We start from the raw sequence: 27,096 nt of genomic DNA on the forward strand, positions 1-27,096 counted from the left end.
ATTACATCAGGTTACCCATTACATTAGGTTACCCATTACATCAGGTTACCCAATACATCAGGTTACCCAATACATCAGGTTACCCATTACATCAGGTTACCCAATACATCAGGTTACCCATTACATCAGGTTACCCATTACATCAGGTTACCCATTACATCAGGTTACCCAATACATCAGGTTACCCAATACATCAGGTTACCCATTACATCAGGTTACCCATTACATCAGGTTACCCATTACATCAGGTTACCCAATACATCAGGTTACCCATTACATTAGGTTACCCAATACATCAGGTTACCCATTACATCAGGTTACCCATTACATCAGGTTACCCATTACATCAGGTTACCCATTACATCAGGTTACCCAATACATCAGGTTACCCATTACATCAGGTTACCCAATACATCAGGTTACCCAATACATCAGGTTACCCATTACATCAGGTTACCCATTACATCAGGTTACCCATTACATCAGGTTACCCAATACATCAGGTTACCCATTACATTAGGTTACCCAATACATCAGGTTACCCATTACATCAGGTTACCCATTACATCAGGTTACCCAATACATCAGGTTACCCATTACATCAGGTTACCCATTACATCAGGTTACCCATTACATCAGGTTACGAAACGACTGTGGACAGGACATCGCATATCGTCTCTATCCCAGATTGCACCCTATTCCCTGTATAGTGCACTACTTTTGACCAGAGCCTTATGGGCCCTAGTCAAAAGTAGTGCACTATATAGGGACTAGGGTATCACATGGGATGCAACCATTGTCCTGGAAATGAGGCTGGGATTGGGAGAGATATTTCAACCGGCATTTATCCTGCAATCTACCCTTGGGTTATTGCCGCTCGGCCCATTGTCTACCCTTGCTTCAGATGATAGTGTAAAATCAGGAATGATAAAGACACATAACACATTGGATGCAGATGAGAGCCAACGCCTAAAAGAAAACCCATGGTTGTGTATCCATCTGATAAGGAGAGTGGTTGGCTGCAACATTATCTCTCTCACTAACGAATAGAGACTGGCAACATTATCTCTCTCACTAACGAATAGAGACTGGCAAAATTATCTCTCTCACTAACGAATAGAGACTGGCAACATTATCTCTCTCACTAACGAATAGAGACTGGCAACATTATCTCTCTCACTAACGAATAGAGACTGGCAACATTATCTCTCTCACTAACGAATAGAGACTGGCAACATTATCTCTCTCACTAACGAATAGAGACTGGCAACATTATCTCTCTCACTAACGAATAGAGACTGGCAACATTATCTCTCTCACTAACGAATAGAGACTGGCAACATTATCTCTCTCACTAACAATAGAGACTGGCAACATTATCTCTCTCACTAACGAATAGAGACTGGCACCATACATGCTAAGACAAACACTTGAAAACAATATGGTAATTGATTCCAAGTGGAAATAAAAGCATAGCTGTTGGGTATGTCCCAAATAACACCATACAAACACGTAGCACACTACTTTGAAAGTAGTGCACTATATGTAGGGAATAGGGTACCATTTGAGACGCAGTTTATATATATATATATATATATATATAGTGTCCCTTTTCTCTAGCCATCGGTGCTGTGTAGGGATCTCCATCTCTGGTGCAGTGGTAGACTCCTAACCTTAACCCTGCTCCAGGCTCACTTCACTCTCAGATGCTTTCTGCTATAATCCTCATTATCCTCCACCACCTGTGTCCTGATACTGAACTCAACACAGGAGAGAGGAGGAGAGGGGGAGGAGGAGAGGGGGAGGAGGAAGGGTGAGGAGGAGAGGGGGAGAAGAGATAGGGGGATGAGAAGAGGACAGAGGATGTTATGATGAAGAGAGAGAGAGAGAAAGAGAGAGTTAGAGAGAGAGGGAGGGATGAGGGGGGGCAAGAGAAAACCAGATTTAAAGAGGGAGAGGTAGAGGTAGAGGGAGAGGGAGAGGGAGGACTGAGGGAAGTATGAAAAGTATGAAGAATTCACCCGGATTCTCTGAAAGAGGATCAGTGTTCAAAGTTCAGGGTCCTGACTGACTCCTGATAGAGAGAGAGAGAGAAGAAAAGAGAGAAGAAGAGAAGAGAGGAGAAAGGAAAGGAAGAGTCCATTGCAAGAGAAGACATAAAAGCAGATATGGGGAGGCGAAGCAGCTTTGCATTAATCTCACGTTGTAATGAAAGTTTAAGGTTTCGGTTATACTGATGAATTCCGGGATTGGGCTTAAACTGCTTTCATTTTGTTTGCTTGGTCCTTAATCTTCTAACCCTGCGTTCTTAATCAGGAATCGGACAGAGCAGATTTTTAATCTGGCATAAATGAGGCCGGGGATTACAGATGATGCTGACCTTGCCATGATGCACAGCTGCTTCCTCCTCCTCCTCCTCCTCCTCACCCCTCCTCCTCCCCCTCTCCTCCTCCTCCTCTCCTCTCCTCCTCCTCATCCCTCCTCCTCCTCATCCATCCTCCTCACCCCTCCTCCTCCCCCTCTCCTTCTCTTTCCTCCTCCTCCTCACCCCTCCTCCTCCCCTCTCCTCCTCCTCCTCACCCCTCCTCCTCATCCCTCCTCCTCCTCCCCTCCTCATCCCTCCTCATCCCTCCTCCTTCTCACCCCTCCTCCTCCCCCTCTCCTCCTCCCCCTCTCCTCCTCCTCCTCACCCCTCCTCCCCTCTCCTCCTCCTCACCCCTCCTCCTCCCCTCTCCTCCTCCTCCCCACCCCTCCTCCTCATCCCTCCTCCTCACCCCTCCTCCTCCCCTCCTCATCCCTCCTCCTTCTCACCCCTCCTCCTCCCCCCTCTCCTCCTCCCCCTCTCCTCTCCTCCTCCTCCTCACCCCTCCTCCTACCCCTCTCCTCCTCATCCCTCCTCCTTCTCACCCCTCCTCCTCCCCCTCTCCTCCTCACCCCTCCCCCTCTCCTCCTCATCCCTCCTCCTTCTCACCCCTCCTCCTCCTCCTCCTCATCCCTCCTCCTTCTCACCCCTCCTCCTCCCCCTCTCCTCCTCCCCCTCTCCTCCTCCTCCTCACCCCTCCTCCTCCACTTCCCCCTCCTCCTCAGATCATCCCTCCTCCTTCTCACCCCTCCTCCTCCCCCCTCTCCTCCTCCTCCTCCCCTCTCCTCCTCCTCCTCACCCATCCTCCTCCCCTCTCCTCCTCCTCCCCTCCCCACCCCTCCTCCTCATCCCTCCTCCTCCTCACCCCTCCTCCTCATCCCTCCTCCTCCCCTCTCCTCCTCCTCCTCTCCTCTCCTCCTCATCCCTCCTCCTTCTCACCCCTCCTCCTCCCCTCTCCTCCTCCTCCTCAACCCTCCTCCTCCACTTCCCCCTCCTCCTCAGATCATCCCCCTCTCCTCTCTTCTCTCTCTTACTGTGATAGTCTATGTTCTGTTCTGTAGGAGAAGATAAGGCTATACTTAGTTTATGCTACCAAACACAAACTGCATGAAGGGAAGAATCCTAATTGTGAGAGATGGTACTGTAGCTATGTGTCCCAGATGGTGCCCTATTCATTATTTGGTGCACTACTTTTGATGCCCCCTGGTCAAAAGTAGTGCACTTTACCTATGGACCCTGGTCAAAAGTAGTGCACTGTAAAGGGAATAGGTAACCATTTGGGATGCACTATAGTTGCCCTTTTTCACAGTGGTTCCCAAACTGTATGTGTATATATATATATATATATATATACAGTGCAACCGGAAAGTATTCAGACCCCTCGACTTTTTCCACATTTTGTTACGCTACAGCCTTATTCTAAAAGTGATTAAAAAAACGAATCATCAATCTACACACAATACCCCATAATGACAAAGCAAAAACAGGTTTTTAGAAAATGTTGCAAATGTATTAAAAGTAAAAAAATGAAATATTACATTTACATAAGTATTCAGACCCTTTACTCAGTACTTTGTTGAAGAACCATTGGCAGTGATTACAGGCTTGAGTCTTCTTGGGTATCACGCTACAAGCTTGGCACATCTGTATTTGGGAAGTTTCTCCCATTCTTCTCTGCAGATCCTCTCAAGCTCTGTATTTTTTTGTTTGTTTGTTTTTTTACACCTTTCTTCTCCCCAATTTTGTGATATCCAATTGGTAGTTACAGTCTTGTCCCATCGCTGCAACTCCCGCACGGACTCAGGAGAAGCGAAGGTCGAGAGCCGCGCGTCCTCAGAAACACGACCCTGACAAGCTGCACTGCTTCTTGACACACTGCTCGTTTAACCCGGAAGCCAGCCGCACCAATGTGTCGGAGGAAACGGCGTACAACTGGCGGCTGTGTCAGCGTAGATGCGTCCGGACCGCCACAGGAGTCGCTAGAGCGAGATTGGACAAGGACATCCCTGCCGGCCAAACCCTCCCCTAACCCGGACGACGCTGGGCCAATTGTGCATCACCTCATGGGTCTCCCAGTCTTGACCGGCTACGACACAGCCCGGGATTGAACCCGGATCTGTAGTGACGCCTCAAGCACTGCAGAGCCTTAGACCGCTGTGCTACTCGGAAAGCTTCAAGCTCTGTCAGGTTCGATGGGGAGCGTCGCTGCACAGCTATTTTCAGGTCTCTCCAGAGATTTTCGATTGGGTTCAAGTCCTGGTTCTGGCTGGGCCACTCAAGGATTCAGAGACTTGTCCTGAAGCCACACCTGTGTTGTCTTGGCTGTGTGCTTAGAGTTGTTGTCCTTTGCCCCAGTATAAGGTATTGAGTGCTTTGGAGCAGGTTTTCATCAAGGATCTCTATGTACTTTGCTCCATTTATCTTTCCTTAAACCTGACTAGTCTCTGCCGCTGAAATACATCCGCACAGCGTGATGCTGCCACCACCATGCTTCACCGTAGGGATGGTGCCAGGTTTCCTCCTGACGTGACACTTGGCATTCAGGCGGAATAGTTCAATTTTGGTTTCATCAGACCGGAGAATCTTGTTTCTCATTGTCTGAGAGTCCTTTAGGTGCCTTTTGGCAAACTCCAAGTGGGCTGTTATGTGCCTTTTACTGAGGAGTGGCTTCTGTCTGGCCATTACCATAAAGGCTTGATTGGTGGAGTGCTGCAGAGATGGTTGTCCTTCTGAAAAGTTCTCCCATCTCCACATAGGAACTCTGGAGCTCTGTCAGAATGACCATTGGGTTATAGGTCCCCTCCCTGACCAAGGCCCTTCTCCCCCGATTGCTCAGTTTGGCCAGGCGGCCAGCTCTAGGAAGAGTCTTTGTGGTTCCAAACTTCTTCCATTTAAGAATGATGGAGGCCACTGTGTTCTTGGACCTTCAATGCTGCAGAAATGTTTTGGTACCTTTCACCAGATCTGTGCCTCGACACAATCCTGTCTCGGAGCTCTACGGACAAGTTCTTCGACCTCATGGCTTGGTTTTTGCTCTGACATGCACTGTCAACTGTGGGACCTTATATAGATAGATGTGTGCCTTTCCAAATCGTGTCCAACCAATTGGACTTACCACAGCTGGACTCCAATCAAGTTGTAGAAACATCTCAAGGATGATCAATGGAAACAGGACGCACCTGAGCTCAATTTCATGTCTCATAGCAAAGGATCTGAATACTTATGTAAATAAGGTATTTCTGTTTTTTATTTGTAATAAATTTGCATATAAATCTAAAAACCTGTTTTCACCTTATCATTTTGGGATATTGTGTGTAGATTGTTGAGGGAAACAATTATTTAACCAATTTTAGAATAAGGCTGTAACGTAACAAAATGTGGAAAAAGTAAGGGGTCTGAATACTTTCCAAATGCACTGTATATATACAGTACCAGTCAAAGGTTTGGTACTGTTCATTGAAATGCATTCCAGGGGACTACCTCATGAAGCTGGTTGAGAGAATGCAAAGAGTGTGCAAAGCTGTCATCAAAGCAAAAGGTGGCTACTTTGAAGAATCTCAAATATAAAATATATTTGGATTTGTTTAACACTTTTTTGGTTACTACATGATTCCATATGTGTTATTTCATAGTTTTGATGTCTTCACTATTATTCTACATTGTAGAAAGTAGTAAAAATAAACCCTGGAATGAGTAGGTGTGTCCAAACTTTTGACTGGTGCTGTATATATACACACTGAAGTAAAATATAAACCTAACACGTAAAGTGAAAATGGGGACATTAAAAGACAACTCTAAAATGTGGTCACACAACACAATGCCTCAGATGTTTTGAGGGACCGTGCAATTGGCATGCTGACTGCAGGAATGTCCACCAGAGCTGTTGCCAAAGAAATGAATGTTAATTTCTCTACGATACGTCGTTTTACAGAATTTGGCAGTACGTCCAAACAGCCTCACAACCGCAGACAGCGTGTATGGCATCGTGTGGGCGAGTGGTTTGCTGAGGTCAACGTTGTGAACAGAGTGACCCATAGTGGCGGTGGGTTTATGGTATGGGGCAGGAATAAGCTACGTACAACGAACACATTTACTCTGTACCGGTACCCCCTGTATATAGCCTCCACATTGACTCTGTACCGGTACCCCCTGTATATAGCCTCCACATTGACTGTACCGGTACCCCCCTGTATATAGCCTCCACATTGACTCTGTACCGGTACCCCCTGTATATATCCTCCACATTGACTCTGTACCGGTACCCCCTGTATATAGCCTCCACATTGACTCTGTACCGGTACCCCCTGTATATAGCCTCCACATTGACTCTGTACCGGTACCCCCCTGTATATAGCCTCCACATTGACTCTGTACCGGTACCCCCTGTATATAGCCTCCACATTGACTCTGTACCGGTACCCCCCTGTATATAGCCTCCACATTGACTCTGTACCGGTACCCCCTGTATATAGCCTCCACATTGACTCTGTACCGGTATCCCCTGTATATAGCCTCCACATTGACTCTGTACCGGTACCCCCTGTATATAGCCTCCACATTGACTCTGTACCGGTACCCCCCTGTATATAGCCTCCACATTGACTCTGTACCGGTACCCCCTGTATATAGCCTCCACATTGACTCTGTACCGGTACCCCCTGTATATAGCCTCCACATTGACTCTGTACCGGTACCCCCCTGTATATAGCCTCCACATTGACTCTGTACCGGTACCCCCTGTATATAGCCTCCACATTGACTCTGTACCGGTACCCCCTGTATATAGCCTCCACATTGACTCTGTACCGGTACCCCCTGTATATAGCCTCCACATTGACTCTGTACCGGTATCCCCTGTATATAGCCTCCACATTGACTCTGTACCGGTACCCCCTGTATATAGCCTCCACATTGACTCTGTACCGGTACCCCCCTGTATATAGCCTCCACATTGACTCTGTACCGGTACCCCCTGTATATAGCCTCCACATTGACTCTGTACCGGTACCCCCCTGTATATAGCCTCCACATTGACTCTGTACCGGTACCCACCTGTATATAGCCTCCACATTGACTCTGTACCGGTACCCCCTGTATATATCCTCCACATTGACTCTGTACCGGTACCCCCTGTATATAGCCTCCACATTGACTCTGTACCGGTACCCCCTGTATATAGCCTCCACATTGACTCTGTACCGGTACCCCCTGTATATAGCCTCCACATTGACTCTGTACCGGTACCCCCCTGTATATAGCCTCCACATTGACTCTGTACCGGTACCCCCTGTATATAGCCTCCACATTGACTCTGTACCGGTACCCCCTGTATATAACCTCCACATTGACTCTGTACCGGTACCCCCTGTATATAGCCTCCACATTGACTCTGTACCGGTACCCCCTGTATATAACCTCCACATTGACTCTGTACCGGTACCCCCTGTATATAGCCTCCACATTGACTCTGTACCGGTACCCCCTGTATATAGCCTCCACATTGACTCTGTACCGGTAACCCCTGTATATAGCCTCCACATTGACTCTGTACTGGTACCCCCTGTATATAGCCTCCACATTGACTCTGTACCGGTACCCCCTGTATATAGCCTCCACATTGACTCTGTACCAGTACCCCCTGTATATAACCTCCACATTGACTCTGTACCGGTACCCCCTCCACATTGACTCTGTACCGGTACCCCCTGTATATAGCCTCCACATTGACTCTGTACCGGTACCCCCTGTATATAGCCTCCACATTGACTCTGTACCGGTACCCCCTGTATATAGCCTCCACATTGACTCTGTACCGGTACCCCCTGTATATAACCTCCACATTGACTCTGTACCGGTACCCCCTGTATATAGCCTCCACATTGACTCTGTACCGGTACCCCCCTGTATATAGCCTCCACATTGACTCTGTACCGGTACCCCCTGTATATAACCTCCACATTGACTCTGTACCGGTACCCCCTGTATATAGCCTCCACATTGACTCTGTACCGGTACCCCCTGTATATAGCCTCCACATTGACTCTGTACCGGTACCCCCTGTATATAGCCTCCACATTGACTCTGTACCGGTACCCCCCTGTATATAGCCTCCACATTGACTCTGTACCGGTACCCCCTGTATATAGCCTCCACATTGACTCTGTACCGGTACCCCCTGTATATAGCCTCCACATTGACTCTGTACCGGTACCCCCTGTATATAGCCTCCACATTGACTCTGTACCGGTAGCCCCTGTATATAGCCTCCACATTGACTCTGTACCGGTACCCCCTGTATATAGTCTCCACATTGACTCTGTACCGGTACCCCCTGTATATAGCCTCCACATTGACTCTGTACCGGTACCCCCTGTATATAGCCTCCACATTGACTCTGTACCGGTACCCCCCTGTATATAGCCTCCACATTGACTCTGTACCGGTACCCCCTGTATATAGCCTCCACATTGACTCTGTACCGGTACCCCCTGTATATAGCCTCCACATTGACTCTGTACCGGTACCCCCTGTATATAACCTCCACATTGACTCTGTACCGGTACCCCCTGTATATAGCCTCCACATTGACTCTGTACCGGTACCCCCTGTATATAGCCTCCACATTGACTCTGTACCGGTACCCCCTGTATATAGCCTCCACACTGACTCTGTACTGGTACCCCCTGTATATAGCCTCCACACTGACTCTGTACCGGTACCCCCTGTATATAGCCTCCACATTGACTCTGTACCGGTACCCCCTGTATATAGCCTCCACATTGACTCTGTACCGGTACCCCCCTGTATATAGCCTCCACACTGACTCTGTACCGGTACCCCCTGTATATAGCCTCCACATTGACTCTGTACCGGTACCCCCTGTATATAGCCTCCACATTGACTCTGTACCGTAACACCCTGTATATAGCCTCCACATTGACTCTGTACCGGTACCCCCCTGTATATAGCCTCCACATTGACTCTGTACCGGTACCCCCTGTATATAGCCTCCACATTGACTCTGTACCGGTACCCCCTGTATATAGCCTCCACATTGACTCTGTACCGGTACACCCTGTATATAGCCTCCACATTGACTCTGTACCGGTACCCCCTGTATATAGCCTCCACATTGACTCTGTACCGGTACCCCCTGTATATAGCCTCCACATTGACTCTGTACCGGTACCCCCTGTATATAGCCTCCACATTGACTCTGTACCGGTACCCCCTGTATATAGCCTCCACATTGACTCTGTACCGGTACCCCCTGTATATAACCTCCACATTGACTCTGTACTGGTACCCCCTGTATATAGCCTCCACATTGACTCTGTACCGGTACCCCCTGTATATAGCCTCCACATTGACTCTGTACCGGTACCCCCTGTATATAGCCTCTACACTGACTCTGTACCGGTATCCCCTGTATATAGCCTCCACACTGACTCTGTACCGGTACCCCCTGTATATAGCCTCCACATTGACTCTGTACCGGTACCCCCTGTATATAGCCTCCACATTGACTCTGTACCGGTACCCCTGTATATAGCCTCTACACTGACTCTGTACCGGTATCCCCTGTATATAGCCTCCACACTGACTCTGTACCGGTACCCCTGTATATAGCCTCTACACTGACTCTGTACCGGTACCCCCTGTATATAGCCTCCACATTGACTCTGTACCGGTACCCCCTGTATATAGCCTCCACATTGACTCAGTACCGGTACCCCCTGTATATAGCCTCCACATTGACTCAGTACCGGTACCCCCTGTATATAGCCTCCACATTGACTCTGTACCGGTACCCCTGTATATAGCCTCCACATTGACTCTGTACCGGTACCCCCCTGTATATAGCCTCCACATTGACTCTGTACCGGTACCCCCCTGTATATAGCCTCCACATTGACTCAGTACCGGTACCCCCTGTATATAGCCTCCACATTGACTCAGTACCGGTACCCCCTGTATATAGCCTCCACATTGACTCTGTACCGGTACCCCTGTATATAGCCTCCACATTGACTCTGTACCGGTACCCCCTGTATATAGCCTCCACATTGACTCTGTACCGGTACCCCCCTGTATATAGCCTCCACATTGACTCTGTACCGGTACCCCCCTGTATATAGCCTCCACATTGACTCTGTACCGGTACCCCCTGTATATAGCCTCCACATTGACTCTGTACCGGTACCCCCCTGTATATAGCCTCCACATTGACTCTGTACCGGTACCCCCCTGTATATAGCCTCCACATTGACTCTGTACCGTTACCCCTGTATATAGCCTCCACATTGACTCTGTACCGGTACCCCCTGTATATAGCCTCCACATTGACTCTGTACCGGTACCCCCTGTATATAGCCTCCACATTGACTCTGTACCGGTACCCCCTGTATATAGCCTCCACATTGACTCTGTACCGGTACCCCCCTGTATATAGCCTCCACATTGACTCTGTACCGGTACCCCCTGTATATAGCCTCCACATTGACTCTGTACCGGTACCCCCTGTATATAGCCTCCACATTGACTCTGTACCGGTACCCCCTGTATATAGCCTCCACATTGACTCTGTACCGGTACCCCCTGTATATAGCCTCCACATTGACTCTGTACCGGTACCCCCTGTATATAGCCTCCACATTGACTCTGTACCGGTACCCCCTGTATATAGCCTCCACATTGACTCTGTACAGGTACCCCCTGTATATAGCCTCCACATTGACTCTGTACCAGTACCCCCTGTATATAGCCTCCACATTGACTGTACCGGTACCCCCTGTATATAGCCTCCACATTGACTCTGTACCGGTACCCCCTGTATATAGCCTCCACATTGACTCTGTACCGGTACCCCCCCCTGTATATAGTCTCACTATTGTTATTTCACTGCTGCTCTTTAATTACTTGTTACTTTTATTTCTTATTCTTATCCGTATTTGTTTTTAAACTGCATTGTTGGTTAGAGCCTGTAAGTAAGCATTTCACTGTAAGGACCTGTTGTATTCAGCATTTCAGTGTAAGGACCTGTTGTATTCAGCGCATGTGACTCATAAAATTGGATTTGATTTCTACCTAGTTTGCTGGTGGTATTCTATCTAAATGGGATCTTTGCAAAGGTGTGAAAGTAGCACACTGCCTCTGGGTTACAAGGCCTGGCATTTAGTTTATAGTCATTATATTTAACACTCAACACTATCTAATAGCCACGTTTTCTATGTCAAAATGGCTGTGTTCCACATGGCACCCTATTCCCTATATAGTGTACAACCTTTAATGCCTTTTGGGACTCGCAGCCAATCGTGTTTGTATGAAAACCTTCGATGAAGACAGAATGAGTGACAATAGACACATCTGATCTCAATTCATGACACTGAGAAACACACACACACACACACACACACACACACACACACACACACACACACACACACACACACACACACACACACACACACACACACACACACACACACACACACACACACACACACACACACACACACCTCTCTACCCTCCATAGCCACTAGACAGGATATAATCCTCTCTTTATCTTTCTGGGTAACCCGTCTGGAGAAAACTGTATCAAGGAAGATTAATTTGTTATATAACAAAATAGAAAGATGAACTCATAATATGCGTCCCTGATAGCACCCTATTCCATATAGTGGACTACATTTAGGGCTCTGCACCCAAGTGTACACACTACGTAATACATAGGGAACCATTAGAGATACAGAAAGATAACAGAACAATACATACTGAACTTACAAGATGTTTTTCTGGAATGAGGACATGTCTTGGTTGATAAAAAAAAAAATGAATAATGAACAACGAGACATAAACGTTTCAAAGTTTGTTTTATTTACAGCAGCTGTTAAACAGATGGCAGAAGCCTGACGGTTTATTACAGTAACAAAATACAGTAATAGACTGACACAGTTTGGCAAAAGGGACTCAATTTAATGCTCGTTATAGTACAGGCCACTAGAACAGACATGTAAAAGGCAATTGACGCTTAAGCCGAAATGCACAGCGCTTAGCATGAAGGCGATTTCCGCGAACGCTGTGGAAAAGGTGAATTGTATAGTGAGACACACTATAATACGACTTGCATTGAACACCAGTCTTCAAATGAATGGTCCAAAAACAAACACAAGCAGATTAAAAAAATGTTTTTGCAGAGACTCGTCTTTCCTCTATGAAACCTGAACTCAGAGCCATATCTATAAAGGTCTATGACTCTTCCTGAATCGAACCCTCGAACCCTTACAGTGTGTCCCAAATGGAACCCTATTCCCTATATAGTGCACTACTTTTGACCAAAGTCCTATGGAGCCTGGTAAAGTAGTGCACTATGTAGGGAATAGGGTACCATTTGGGACGCACATTAGATTGTCAGGACCCTGTGGATCCAGCAGGGTAAAGCTAGCTTTGGGACATACATTTCAAAGGCCAGAACATTACATCCATATGTCTAGGATTCAGATTTAGGACGGAGAACCTGGTTTTCAAAGCTTCTTTAAACTTTCTTTGTTTTTAGCACACATTAAAATAAATACTTATAGTAATACCCAGCCTCCAAATATACACTAACAATAATACACAACTATATTTCAATTCAACCAATGTACCACATTATTTCATCAGAACACTGCCCTCTACTGCCAGACTGTTGTCATTACTGGAACACTGTCCTCTACTGCCAGACTGTTGTCATTACTGGAACACTGCCCTCTACTGCCAGACTGTTGTCATTACTGGAACACTCTCCTCTACTGCCAGACTGTTGTCATTACTGGAACACTGCCCTCTACTGCCAGACTGTTGTCATTACTGGAACACTGTCCTCTACTGCCAGACTGTTGTCATTACTGGAACACTGTCCTCTACTGCCAGACTGTTGTCATTACTGGAACACTGCCCTCTACTGCCAGACTGTTGTCATTACTGGAACACTGTCCTCTACTGCCAGACTGTTGTCATTACTGGACCACTGTCCTCTACTGCCAGACTGTTGTCATTACTGGAACACTGTCCTCTACTGCCAGACTGTTGTCATTACTGGAACACTGCCCTCTACTGCCAGACTGTTGTCATTACTGGAACACTGCCCTCTACTGCCAGACTGTTGTCATTACTGGAACACTGCCCTCTACTGCCAGACTGTTGTCATTACTGGAACACTGCCCTCACAGACATGCAACACTCAATGCAATGTACAGTAGCTGTATTTCATATAAGCACCAAGAAGACAAACGCTGGCAGCCCTCAGCCATGAAGACACACCCCAGTGATGACAGTAACGATCACAATTCCAACAGGAAACACAACATTGTGCTAATAAGTTTACTCAGAGCACAGCGGAAAAGAAACGGGCATACATGTTGAACTTGACCTTTCCGGGGGTGGAAGTATATCACAGGGCTAGGTCACATGCCTGTTCAAGAGGCACACAAAGCACCAAGTCCTACATGAATTCAAATGTAAGGCCATGTACACATCTGGCTGGCATCAGGCAGGCATACTTAGTGTTGCTGAACTAGCCTGTACCCAGATCTGGTTGTGCCGTCTTGCCTCTGTGACAATGACCATAGCAGTTGTCAAGACAGCACAACCAGACGTGGGAACCAAGATATTGTTCAACAAGACGTCTTAAGTGTGCATCCCAAATGGCACCCTATTCCTTATTTAGTGCACACATTTTGACCAGGGCACACTAAAGGGATTAGGGTGCAACCTTAGTGTAAGAGGAAAATATGAACCTGGTTAAACCAGTGTGAATGCTACATTTACCATAGTGAGTACTTCATTCAGTTTGATTTAACCAGGCTCTTTATCTTAGAAAGACACATCCCAATGTGTTTGTCGCAGGACTGAGCACCGCATACACATGCACAGATATGGCTTCATAAGAGTACAAACTGACAAGAAATCCTTACTACAACAAAGTACCCAATATGTACAGAATGAATGAGAGTTTAAAGGGGATTGTATCATAATAAGTCACTAAACATTCAGAAATTCAAAATAATAACATTTCTAAAATGTATAGTTCACGGCAATAAATATTGTGGTGAATTTGGGGAGGGGGGGTGCCTGATTGGGACGTGAACCGAGTTTCTTCACCAACAGGTCGTTAAATATGTTTGAGACAATTAACAATTTAGGATTTTTGACGTGGACTTGTTCTATGAATAAAAAATGTTTTGGTGCAAGAAAAAGGATTCCACATTTCTTTGAGGAAAATCACACAATGATATTACTAAGTAACACATTTGGCCAAACACACATTATAATACTATAAATAGCAAATCACACAAGATACCGTCATAATAAAATAAGTTCTCAGACAGAAACATTTTAAAATAAGCAGTGGAAAAATCTACCATTGTGCAAGGCAGTTAATCCCCAACAACACCTGTTCCCTAGACGACGGCAGCCCCTTGCACCTCTCAGAGTTTTAAAGTTGAACATTTATTTAACCAGGCAAGTCAGCTAAGAACAAATTGTTATTTACAATGACGGACTACCAGGGAACAGTGGGTTAACTGCCTTGTTCAGGGGCAGAACGACAGATTTTTACCTTGTCAGCTCGGGGATTCGATCCACCAACCTTTTGGTTACTAATCCAACGTTCTAACCACTAGGCTACCTGCCGCCCCTGATTCAGAGGGTTGGGTTAAATGCGGAAGACACATTTCAGTTCAATGCATTCAGTTGTGCAACTGACTAGGTATCTCCCTTTTTTTACCTATGTTGACTAGTCATCATTTAACATTTCATTAGGGTGATCATGATCCTCTGGCTGACAAAGTAGGCACTTAACTTTAACTCCTGAAGTGACTTAGGAAGCATCCCAAATAGTACCCTACTCCTTATAAAGTGCACTACTTTTAAACCGGGCCCAAAGGGCTCTGGTCAATAGTAGTACAGTATACAGGGAATAGGGTGCCATTTGGGACGTAGCCTAACTCAATTCCCTCACACGCTGCGGATGTGCTCATTTATAAATGTAACTTATTTTAATTTACACTAACTGTACATGCAATATTGTACTATATTACAGATTATAAACTGGGTGGTTCGAGCCCTAAATGCTGATTGGCTGACAGCCATGGTATATCAGATCCTATACCACGGGTATACATTTTAACTGCTCTAATTACATTGGTAACCAGTTTATAATAGCAATAAGGCACCTCGGGGGGTTGTGGTATATGGCCAATACAGGTATAGCACGGCTAAGGGCTGTATCCAGGCACTCTGCAATGCGTCGTGCCTAAGAACAGCCCTTAGCTGTGGTATATTGGCCGTATACCACTCCTCCTCAGGCCTTATTACTTAAGTTGGACATACATGTGCATTGGTTTTTTGATGCAATCAAGAAACAAACACTGCTCGTCTTCCAGACAGCTCGTTGACTATGAGGAACTCTCACAGTGTGCAAGAAGACGAAGAAGGAGGAGGAGGAGAAGAAGAAGGAGAAGAAGGAGGAGAATGAGAAGAAGAAGGAGGAGAAGAAGGAGAAGAAGAAGGAGGAGGAGAAGAAGAATGAGGAGGAGGAGAAGAAGGAGAAGAAGAAGGAGGAGGAGAAGAAGGAGAAGAAGAAGGAGGAGGAGAAGAAGAAGGAGGAGGAGGAGGAGAAGAAGAAGGAGAAGAAGAATGAGAAGGAGAAGAAGAATGAGAAGGAGAAGAAGAAGAAGAAGGAGAAGAAGAATGAGAAGGAGAAGAAGAATGAGAAGGAGAAGAAGAATGAGAAGGAGAAGGAGAAGAAGAATGAGAAGGAGAAGAAGAATGAGAAGGAGAAGAAGAATGAGAAGGAGAAGAAGAATGAGAAGGAGAAGAAGAATGAGAAGGAGGAGAAGAAGAATGAGAAGGAGGAGAAGAAGACTCGTGCAACATTCCGTAAGTCATCACTCCTCCATAATGGAAGTTGGAACAATGCCAGCTTATTACCTTAAAACACTCACCTCAATTCATACTGTAGTTGTAATTTGAGACGTATCAATTATAATTCATTACATCCTGAATATAACGTTCAATCAAACAAGGAAGTGCAGCTGTCTTGACTCAGAGGTGGCTCTGAAGATATGAATGAAAAAACATCACTTGTTGTCATCAATAAGTCAATATATTCGTAGATAAGAAGCAGAATATGTCGATGTCATTGTAAGTAATGAAATTGTGGAGGATGATGTTGACTTGAATAGTAGAGGGGGGCACAGCAACCAGCACTGTGCCCACTATGGGTCCTGGTCAAAAGTAGTGCACTATATAGGGAATAGGGTTCCCTTGTGACACATCCTCTTTCAGCATCTATCATGCAGTGACACCAGGACTCCAGCAGAGGGTGATAGACTGCATGGTAATCCACCAGTAATGTTAATATTATGGAAGAGCCCTGCTCTTCAGTGTGAAATTATAGACTATTCAGTATTTCCAACAAATTTGAATAAAATGTTAAGGGCCACAGATCCTTTCAAGCCACTTTCTTCTTCCAAGAGAAGTGTGATAGTCCTCCTGCTTTGTGCTAACAATGACAGACGGACTCGTTGGTTTGGTGTTTACAAACGCTATCATTAACAGAGTCATGATCAGTGGACGCGGAGCTGGTAAGGTGGACCACTGCCCAGTGTGAAGAGCCCTGTGTCTGGTTTGATACTAGGCAACATGAGGTCCTAATAGAGCTGGTTCTGATTGTACATGATTGTCCCCCTTCATGTGAACATATTTCTGACAGTATATGGTACTAATCTGACAGTTGAGATAGATAAAGTAATCAGATAGTAGCATTGGAGAAGTGCACTGCACCTCCCAACCTCTAGAGGTCCCCGTCCTCCTCGTCCACTGTGTTGTCCAGGTCCAGGCCGTTGTGTAGGAAGACTTCCTTCTCGATGTCCATTGGCTGTCCGTTGAGAGTGCAGTCTGGCTTGTATCCATGCAGGTTACTGTCAGTATTGGCTAAAGCAGCTTCTACACTGTTACGGATCCCATAGCCAAAGTAGATGATGAAACCTGGGGGAAGGGTGCAAAACGTGAAGCTGGATGAGAGAATGCCAAGAGTGTGCAAAGCTGTCATCAAGGCAAAGGGTGGATACTTTGAGGAATCTCAAATATAAACTATATTTTGATGTGTTTAAAACTTCTCTAGGGTAGGGGGCAGTATTTTGACGTCCGGATGAAAAGTGTGCCCGTAGTAAACTGCCTGATACCCAGACCCAGAAGGTAGGATATGCACATTACTAGTAGATTTGGATAGAAAACACTAGTGTCTAAAACCGTTTGAATGATGTCTGTGAGTATAACAGAACTCATATGGCAGGCAAAACCCTGAGAAAAATCTAACCAGGAAGTTGAAAATCTGAGGCTTGTAGTTTTTTCAATTGATTCCCTATTCAAACTACAGTGACTTAGGGGTCATTTTGCAGTTCCCAAGGCTTCCACTAGATGTCAACAGTCTTTAGAACGTTGTTACAGGCTTCTACTGTGACCTGGAAGGGAATGACAGTCATTTCAACCAGGTGTCTGGCTGAGTGCCATTAGATCATCCATGCGTGTGGCCGTCAGTGCGAGGTGCTTTCTTTTTCCTTTCTGAAGACAAAGGATTTGTCCAGTTGGAATATTATCAAAGATGTATGATAAAAACATCCTAAAGATTGATGCTATACATCGTTTGACATGTTTCTACAAACTGTAGTATAACTTTTTGGACTTTTCGTCTCAACAAAATGCGCCAGCATTGCGCATTTGGATAACTCGTCTGAACGTGCGAACAAAAAGGAGGTATTTGGACATAAATATGGAGTTTATCGAACAAAACAAACATTTCTTGTGGAAGTGGGAGTCCTGGGAGTGCATTCCGACGAAGATCAGCAAAGGTAAGTGAAGATTTATAATACTATTTCTGACTTTTTTTGACTCCAGAACTTGGCGGGTAACTGTATAGCTTGCTTTGATGGCTGAGCTCTGTACTCAGAATATTGAACAATGTGCTTTCGCCGTAAAGCTATTTTGAAATCTGACACAGCGGTTGCATTAAGGAGTAGTGTATCTATAATTCTTTCAATAACTGTTGTAAAGTTTATCAACGTTTATGATGAGTATTTTTGTAAATTGATGTGCTCATTCACCGGCAGTTTTGGTGGGAATACATTTTCTGAACATCACGCGCCAATGTAAAATGGGGATTTTGGATATAAATATGAACTTTATCGAACAAAACATGTATGTATTGTGTAACATGAAGTCCTATGAGTGCCATCTGATGAAGATCATCAAAGGTTAGTGATTAATTTTAGCTGTATTTCTGGTTTTTGTGACGCCTCTCGTTGCTTGGAAAATGGCTGTGTGGTTTTTCTTGTCAAGTTGCTGTCCTAACATAATCTAATGTTATGCTTTCGCCGTAAAGCCTTTTTGAAATCGGACAATGTGGTTGGATTAACGAGAATCTTATCTTTAAAATGGTGTATAATACTTGTATGTGTGAGAGATTTTAATTATGAGATTTTTGTTGTTTTGAATTTGGATAAAATTAGCTAGTGTCACACATACCCCAGACAGATGAACACTTTTTTGGTTACTATATGACTCCATATGTGTTATATCGTAGGTTTGATGTCTTCAACATTATTCTACAATGTAGAAAATAGTAAAAATAAAGAAAAACCCTGGAATGAGTAGGTGTGTCCAAACTACTGTATCTATAGGTCATATTTAATCTATATTACAGAAAAATGTACTGTACCTATAGGTCATATTTAATCTATATTACAGATACATGTAGTGTATCTATAGGTCATATTTAATCTATATTAATAATGTAGTGTATCTATAGGTAATATTTAATCTATATTAATAATGTAGTATACCTATAGGACATATTTAATCTATATTACAGATAAATGTAGTGTATCTATAGGTCATATTTAATCTATATTAATAATGTAGTATATCTATAGGTCATATTTAATCTATATTAATAATGTAGTATATCTATAGGTCATATTTAATCTATATTAATAATGTAGTATACCTATAGGTCATATTTAATCTATATTAATAATGTAGTATACCTATAGGACATATTTAATCTATATTACAGATAAATGTAGTGTATCTATAGGTCATATTTAATCTATATTAATAATGTAGTATATCTATAGGTCATATTTAATCTATATTAATAATGTAGTATACCTATAGGTCATATTTAATCTATATTAATAATGTAGTGTATCTATAGGTCATATTTAATCTATATTAATAATGTAGTATACCTATAGGTCATATTTAATCTATATTAATAATGTAGTGTATCTATAGGTCATATTTAATCTATATTAATCATGTAGTATACCTATAGGTCATATTTAATCTATATTAATAATGTAGTGTATCTATAGGTCATATTTAATCTATATTAATAATGTAGTATACCTATAGGTCATATTTAATCTATATTAATAATGTAGTGTACCTATAGGTCATATTTAATCTATATTACAGATAAATGTAGTGTATCTATAGGTCATATTTAATCCATATTACAGATAAATGTAGTATACCTATAGGTCATATTTAATCTATATTAATAATGTAGTATATCTATAGGTCATATTTAATCTATATTAATAATGTAGTGTATCTATAGGTCATATTTAATCTATATTAATAATGTAGTATATCTATAGGTCATATTTAATCTATATTAATAATGTAGTATACCTATAGGTCATATTTAATCTATATTAATAATGTAGTGTACCTATAGGTCATATTTAATCTATATTAATAATGCAGTGTACCTATAGGTCATATTTAATCTATATTAATAATGTAGTGTACCAATAGGTCATATTTAATCTATATTAATAATGTAGTGTACCTATAGGTCATATTTAATCTATATTAATAATGTAGTGTACCTATAGGTCATATTTAATCTATATTAATAATGCAGTATATCTATAGGTCATATTTAATCTTTATTAATAATGTAGTGTATCTATAGGTCATATTTAATCTATATTAATAATGTAGTGTACCTATAGGTCATATTTAATCTATATTAATAATGTAGTGTATCTATAGGTCATATTTAATCTATATTAATAATGTAGTATACCTATAGGACATATTTAATCTATATTAATAATGTAGTGTATCTATAGGTCATATTTAATCTATATTAAGAATGTAGTATATCTATAGGTCATATTTAATCTATATTAATAATGTAGTATACCTATAGGTCATATTTAATCTATATTAATAATGTAGTGTACCTATAGGTCATATTTAATCTATATTACAGATAAATGTAGTGTATCTATAGGTCATATTTAATCTATATTACAGATAAATGTAGTATACCTATAGGTCATATTTAATCTATATTAATAATGTAGTGTACCTATAGGTCATATTTAATCTATATTACAGATAAATGTAGTGTATCTATAGGTCATATTTAATCTATATTACAGATACACTACATTTATCTATAGGTCATATTTAATCTATATTAATAATGTAGTATACCTATAGGTCATATTTAATCTATATTACAGATAAATGTAGTGTATCTATAGGTCATATTTAATCTATATTACAGATAAATGTAGTATACCTATAGGTCATATTTAATCTATATTAATAATGTAGTATATCTATAGGTCATATTTAATCTATATTAATAATGTAGTGTATCTATAGGTCATATTTAATCTATATTAATAATGTAGTGTACCTATAGGTCATATTTAACCTCTATGGGCTATGGGCTAGTAGTAAATCGGGTACATTTTTTATTCAGCCGTGCAAATACTGCCCCCTAGCCCCAACAGGTTAATCTATATTAACCTGTTAGGGCTAGGGGGCAGTATTTGCACGGCTGGATAAAAAAAATGTACCCGATTTAATCTGGTTACTAATCCTACCCAGTAACTAGAGAGATCTGGAGATCTGACCGAACAAGAGCCATGGAACGATGATGGCCCATTAGACACCTGGCGCGCGAGTTCATGTTGGGTACCCTCGTTCCAATACGTTATAAAAGAGTATGCATTCGTCCACCTTGAATATTATTCATGTTCTGGTTAAAAAAGGCCCTAATGATTTATGCTATACAACGTTTGACATGTTTGAACGAACGTAAATATATTTTTTCCCCTCGTTCATGACGAGAAGTCCGGCTGGCTTAGATCATGTGCTAACAAGACGGAGATTTTTGGACATAAATGATGAGCTTTTTTGAACAAAACTACATTCGTTATGGACCTGTGATACCTGGAAGTGACATCTGATGAAGAGAATCAAAGGTAATGGATTATTTACATAGTATTTTCGATTTTAGATCTCCCCAACATGACGCTCTAGTCTGTATCGCAACGCGTATTTTTCTGGGCGCAGTGCTCAGATTATTGCAAAGTGTGATTTCCCAGTAAGGTTATTTTTAAATCTGGCAAGTTGATTGCATTCAAGAGATGTAAATCTATAATTCTTTAAATGACAATATAATATTTTACCAATGTTTTCTAATTTTAATTATTTCATTTGTGGTGTTGACTTGACTGCCGGTTATTGGAGGGAAACGATTTCCTCAACATCAATGCCATAGTAAAACGCTGTTTTTGGATATAAATATGAACTTGATAGAACTAAAAATGCATGCATTGTCTAACATAATGTCCTAGGAGTGTCATCTGATGGAGATTGTAAAAGGTTAGTGCATCATTTTAGCTGGTTTTATGGTTTTGGTGACCCTGTCTTTGAATTGACAAAACATTACACACAACTCTTGTAAATGTACTGTCCTAACATACTCTAAATTTATGCTTTCGCCGTAAAACCTTTTTGAAATCGTAAAACGTGGTTAGATTAAGGAGATGTTTATCTTTCAAAGGGTGTAAAATAGTTGTATGTTTGAAAAATTTGAATTTTGACATTTATTTGGATTCAAATTTGCCGCTCTTGAAATGCACCTGCTGTTGATAGGGTGCACCACGGGGGGGACGCTAGCGTCCCACCTAGCCCATAGAGGTTAATAATGTAGTGTACCTATAGGTCATATTTAATCTATATTAATAATGTAGTATATCTATAGGTCATATTTAATCTATATTAATAATGTAGTATACCTATGATCATCCAGAAAGAGAAGCGGATCCAGGTTCCTCGGCCCAGCTGACACATCAGGAAGATGTTGATAAACATACTGGCCACTGGGAGGAAGGGAAGCAGGGGCACCTGGGAGGAGAGGAGGAGAGGGGAGGAGAGGAGGCGTGAGGAGAGGAGGAGAAGGGAGAAGAGGAGGCATGAGGAGAGGAGGAGAAGGGGACGAGGAGGCGTGAGGGGAGGAGGAGAAGGGAGAAGAGGAGGGGAGAGGGGAGGAGGAGAAGGGAGAAGAGCAGAGGAGGCGTGAGGAGAGGGGAGAAGGGAGGAGAGGAGGAGAGGGGAGAAGGGAGGAGAGGAGGCATGAGGAGAGGGGAGAAGAGGAGAGGAGGAGAGGGGAGAAGGGAGGAGAGGAGGCATGAGGAGAGGAGGAGAAGGGATAAGAGGAGTGGAGGCGTGAGGAGAAGAGGAGAGGAGGTGTGAGGGGAGGAGGAGAAGGGAAAAGAGTAGAGGAGGCATGAGGAGAGGGGAGGAGGCATGAGGAGAGGAGGAGAAGGGAGAAGAGGAGGCGTGAGGAGAGGGGAGAAGGGAGGAGAGGAGGCATGAGGAGAAGGGAGAAGAGCGGAGGAGGCGGGGGGAGAGGGGAGAAGGGAGGAGAGGAGGCATGAGAAGGGAGAAGAGGAGGCATGAGGAGAGGGGAGAAGGGAGGAGAGGAGGCATGAGGAGAAGAGAGAAGGGGAGAGGAGGCGTGAGGAGAGGGGAGAAGAGGAGAGGAAGAGGAGAAGAGGAGGCGTGAGGAGAGGAGGAGAAGGGAGGAGAGGAGGCATGAGGAGAGGAGGAGAAGGGATAAGAGGAGTGGAGGCGTGAGGAGAGGGGAGAAGAGGAGAGGAGGCGTGAGGAGAGGAGAAGGGAGGAGAGGAGAAGAGGAGAGGGGAAAATATGAGAGGAGGCGTGAGGAGAGGGGAGAATATGAGAGGAGGCGTGAGGAGAGGAGGAGAGGGGAGGAGAGGAGGCATGAGGAGAGGAGAAGGGAGAAGAGGAGGCATGAGGAGAAGAGGAGAAGGGAGAAGAGGAGAGGGGAGAGGAGGAGAGGGGAGAGGAGGAGAAGATTTATAAACATAGTGGCTCCTGGGAGGATAGGGAGGAGAGGCATGTCCCTGACCGTGGGGTACAGCTGAGTGAACATACCTTGAAAGAGAGATTGGTCTTGCTCTCAGGCTGTCTCCAGACCAGTAGAGTGACTGCCAGACAGGCTGTAAATATGAGGCTCAGTAGAGAGACAGACCAGGAAGCAAAGCCTCCCTGCACTGCTACCACACAGAAGATACACACCAATACTCCTGTAGGGAGAGGGACAGACACAGAGACAGTAAGGAAGAGACAGAGGAGACCAGAGCTAACACTCCTGTAGGGAGAGGGACAGACACAGAGACAGTAAGGAAGAGACAGAGGAGACCAGAGCTAATACTCCTGTAGGGAGAGGGACAGACACAGAGACAGTAAGGAAGGGACAGAGGAGACCAGAGCTAATACTCCTGTAGGGACAAAACTGAATAGGTGTGTGTGTGTGTGTGTGTGTGTCTGTGTGTGTGTGTGTGTGTGTGTGTGTGTGTGTGTGTGTGTGTGTGTGTGTGTGTGTGTGTGTGTGTGTCTTACCTAATGTACTGGTACAGATGTTGACTACGAAGCCAGACAGGTTGTTGGGTTCTGTGTTGTGAGGGAACAAAAGGTTTTTGGCACAGAACACCTCCTCTGCTCCCGGCAGGATCCCCACACTTCCCTCGTTAACGGACTCTAAGGTGTCTGGCTCGTCCTGCGTAGCAGCCATCTGATAGGCCATGCTGGATTGTTCCGGCTGGTACCTGCAGGACAGAAAGGATAGCCACATTAATAACGAGGTAAACATGGTAACCCACCACTTGTTGAAGAAATACAACCACTCTGAAATTCACAGACAGAGCTATGGATCCAAGAACTGATCATCCATGAGCAGATACTAACCTGAATACTAGAACACAGGCTGCCACCAAGGTGTAGGCTAGTAGGGTGTAGTATGTAGGGTACTAACCTGAGTACTAGAACACAGGCTGCCACCAAGGTGTAGGCTAGTAGGGTGTAGGGTGTAGTATGTAGGGTACTAACCTGAGTACTAGAACACAGGCTGCCACCAAGGTGTAGGCTAGTAGCGTGTAGTATGTAGGGTACTAACCTGAGTACTAGAACACAGGCTGCCACCAAGGTGTAGGCTAGTAGGGTGTAGGGTGTAGGGTACTAACCTGAGTACTAGAACACAGGCTGCCACCAAGGTGTAGGCTAGTAGGGTGTAGGGTGTAGTATGTAGGGTACTAACCTGAGTACTAGAACACAGGCTGCCACCAAGGTGTAGGCTAGTAGGGTGTAGGGTGTAGTATGTAGGGTACTAACCTGAGTACTAGAACACAGGCTGCCACCAAGGTGTAGGCTAGTAGGGTGTAGGGTGTAGTATGTAGGGTACTAACCTGAGTACTAGAACACAGGCTGCCACCAAGGTGTAGGCTAGTAGGGTGTAGGGTGTAGGGTACTAACCTGAGTACTAGAACACAGGCTGCCACCAAGGTGTAGGCTAGTAGGGTGTAGGGTACTAACCTGAGTACTAGAACACAGGCTGCCACCAAGGTGTAGGCTAGTAGGGTGTAGTATGTAGGGTACTAAACTGAGTACTAGAACACAGGCTGCCACCAAGGTGTAGGCTAGTAGGGTGTAGGGTGTAGTATGTAGGGTACTAACCTGAGTACTAGAACACAGGCTGCCACCAAGGTGTAGGCTAGTAGGGTGTAGTATGTAGGGTACTAACCTGAGTACTAGAACACAGGCTGCCACCAAGGTGTAGGTTAGTAGGGTGTAGGGTGTAGTATGTAGGGTACTAACCTGAGTACTAGAACACAGGCTGCCACCAAGGTGTAGGCTAGTAGGGTGTAGGGTACTAACCTGAGTACTAGAACACAGGCTGCCACCAAGGTGTAGGGTGTAGGGTACTAACCTGAGTACAGAACACAGACTGCCACCAAGGTGTAGGCTAGTAGGGTGTAGTATGTAGGGTACTAACCTGAGTACTAGAACACAGGCAGCCACCAAGGTGTAGGCTAGTAGGGTGTAGGGTACTAACCTGAGTACTAGAACACAGGCTGCCACCAAGGTGTAGGGTGTAGGGTACTAACCTGAGTACTAGAACACAGGCTGCCACCAAGGTGTAGGGTGTAGGGTACTAACCTGAGTACAGAACACAGACTGCCACCAAGGTGTAGGCTAGTAGGGTGTAGGGTACTAACCTGAGTACTAGAACACAGGCTGCCACCAAGGTGTAGGCTAGTAGGGTGTAGGGTGTAGTATGTAGGGTACTAACCTGAGTACTAGAACACAGGCTGCCACCAAGGTGTAGGCTAGTAGGGTGTAGTATGTAGGGTACTCACCTGAGTACTAGAACACAGGCTGCCACCAAGGTGTAGGCTAGTAGGGTGTAGGGTACTAACCTGAGTACTAGAACACAGGCTGCCACCAAGGTGTAGGCTAGTAGGGTGTAGGGTGTAGGGTACTAACCTGAGTACTAGAACACAGGCTGCCACCAAGGTGTAGGCTAGTAGGGTGTAGGGTGTAGTATGTAGGGTACTAACCTGAGTACTAGAACACAGGCTGCCACCAAGGTGTAGGCTAGTAGGGTGTAGGGTGTAGTATGTAGGGTACTAATCTGAGTACTAGAACACAGGCTGCCACCAAGGTGTAGGCTAGTAGGGTGTAGGGTGTAGTATGTAGGGTACTAACCTGAGTACTAGAACACAGGCTGCCACCAAGGTGTAGGCTAGTAGGGTGTAGGGTGTAGGGTACTAACCTGAGTACTAGAACACAGGCTGCCACCAAGGTGTAGGCTAGTAGGGTGTAGTATGTAGGGTACTAACCTGAGTACTAGAACACAGGCTGCCACCAAGGTGTAGGCTAGTAGGGTGTAGGGTGTAGTATGTAGGGTACTAACCTGAGTACTAGAACACAGGCTGCCACCAAGGTGTAGGCTAGTAGGGTGTAGGGTGTAGTATGTAGGGTACTAACCTGAGTACTAGAACACAGGCTGCCACCAAGGTGTAGGCTAGTAGGGTGTAGGGTACTAACCTGAGTACTAGAACACAGGCAGCCACCAAGGTGTAGGGTGTAGGGTACTAACCTGAGTACTAGAACACAGGCTGCCACCAAGGTGTAGGGTGTAGGGTACTAACCTGAGTACTAGAACACAGGCGGCCACCAAGGTGTAGGCTAGTAGGGTGTAGGGTGTAGGGTACTAACCTGAGTACAGAACACAGGCTGCCACCAAGGTGTAGGCTAGTAGGGTGTAGTATGTAGGGTACTAACCTGAGTACTAGAACACAGGCTGCCACCAAGCTGTAGGGTGTAGGGTACTAACCTGAGTACTAGAACACAGGCTGCCACCAAGGTGTAGGCTAGTAGGGTGTAGGGTGTAGGGTACTAACCTGAGTACTAGAACACAGGCTGCCACCAAGGTGTACACTAGTAGGGTGTAGAGTGTAGGGTACTAACCTGAGTACTAGAACACAGGCTGTCACCAAGGTGTAGGCTAGTAG

General features: G+C 44.4%; 1 protein-coding gene across 3 annotated transcripts in view; it reads right to left on the reverse strand.

Annotated features, from left to right (window-relative positions):
* Positions 1-16,143: 16,143 nt before the first annotated feature.
* The window catches only part of LOC106581541 (high affinity cationic amino acid transporter 1), a 79,288-nt gene continuing 68,335 nt past the window's right edge, over positions 16,144-27,096 (reverse strand). For 2 of the 3 annotated variants that reach the window (XM_045704107.1, XM_045704108.1), the window contains exons 9-12: positions 24,146-24,351; positions 23,678-23,829; positions 22,516-22,624; positions 16,145-17,392 (exon numbers count right to left, since the gene is read on the reverse strand). In XM_045704107.1, the coding sequence (XP_045560063.1) occupies positions 17,199-17,392; positions 22,516-22,624; positions 23,678-23,829; positions 24,146-24,351 (661 nt within the window). In that variant the 3' untranslated portion in view covers positions 16,145-17,198. Of the gene's footprint in view, positions 17,393-22,515; positions 22,625-23,677; positions 23,830-24,145; positions 24,352-27,096 lie in introns of all 3 variants that reach the window. The other variant, XM_045704109.1, reaches the window with a different exon arrangement.

Source organism: Salmo salar, chromosome ssa20 (assembly GCF_905237065.1).
Source record: "Salmo salar chromosome ssa20, Ssal_v3.1, whole genome shotgun sequence".
NCBI classification, from domain to species: Eukaryota; Metazoa; Chordata; class Actinopteri; order Salmoniformes; family Salmonidae; genus Salmo; species Salmo salar.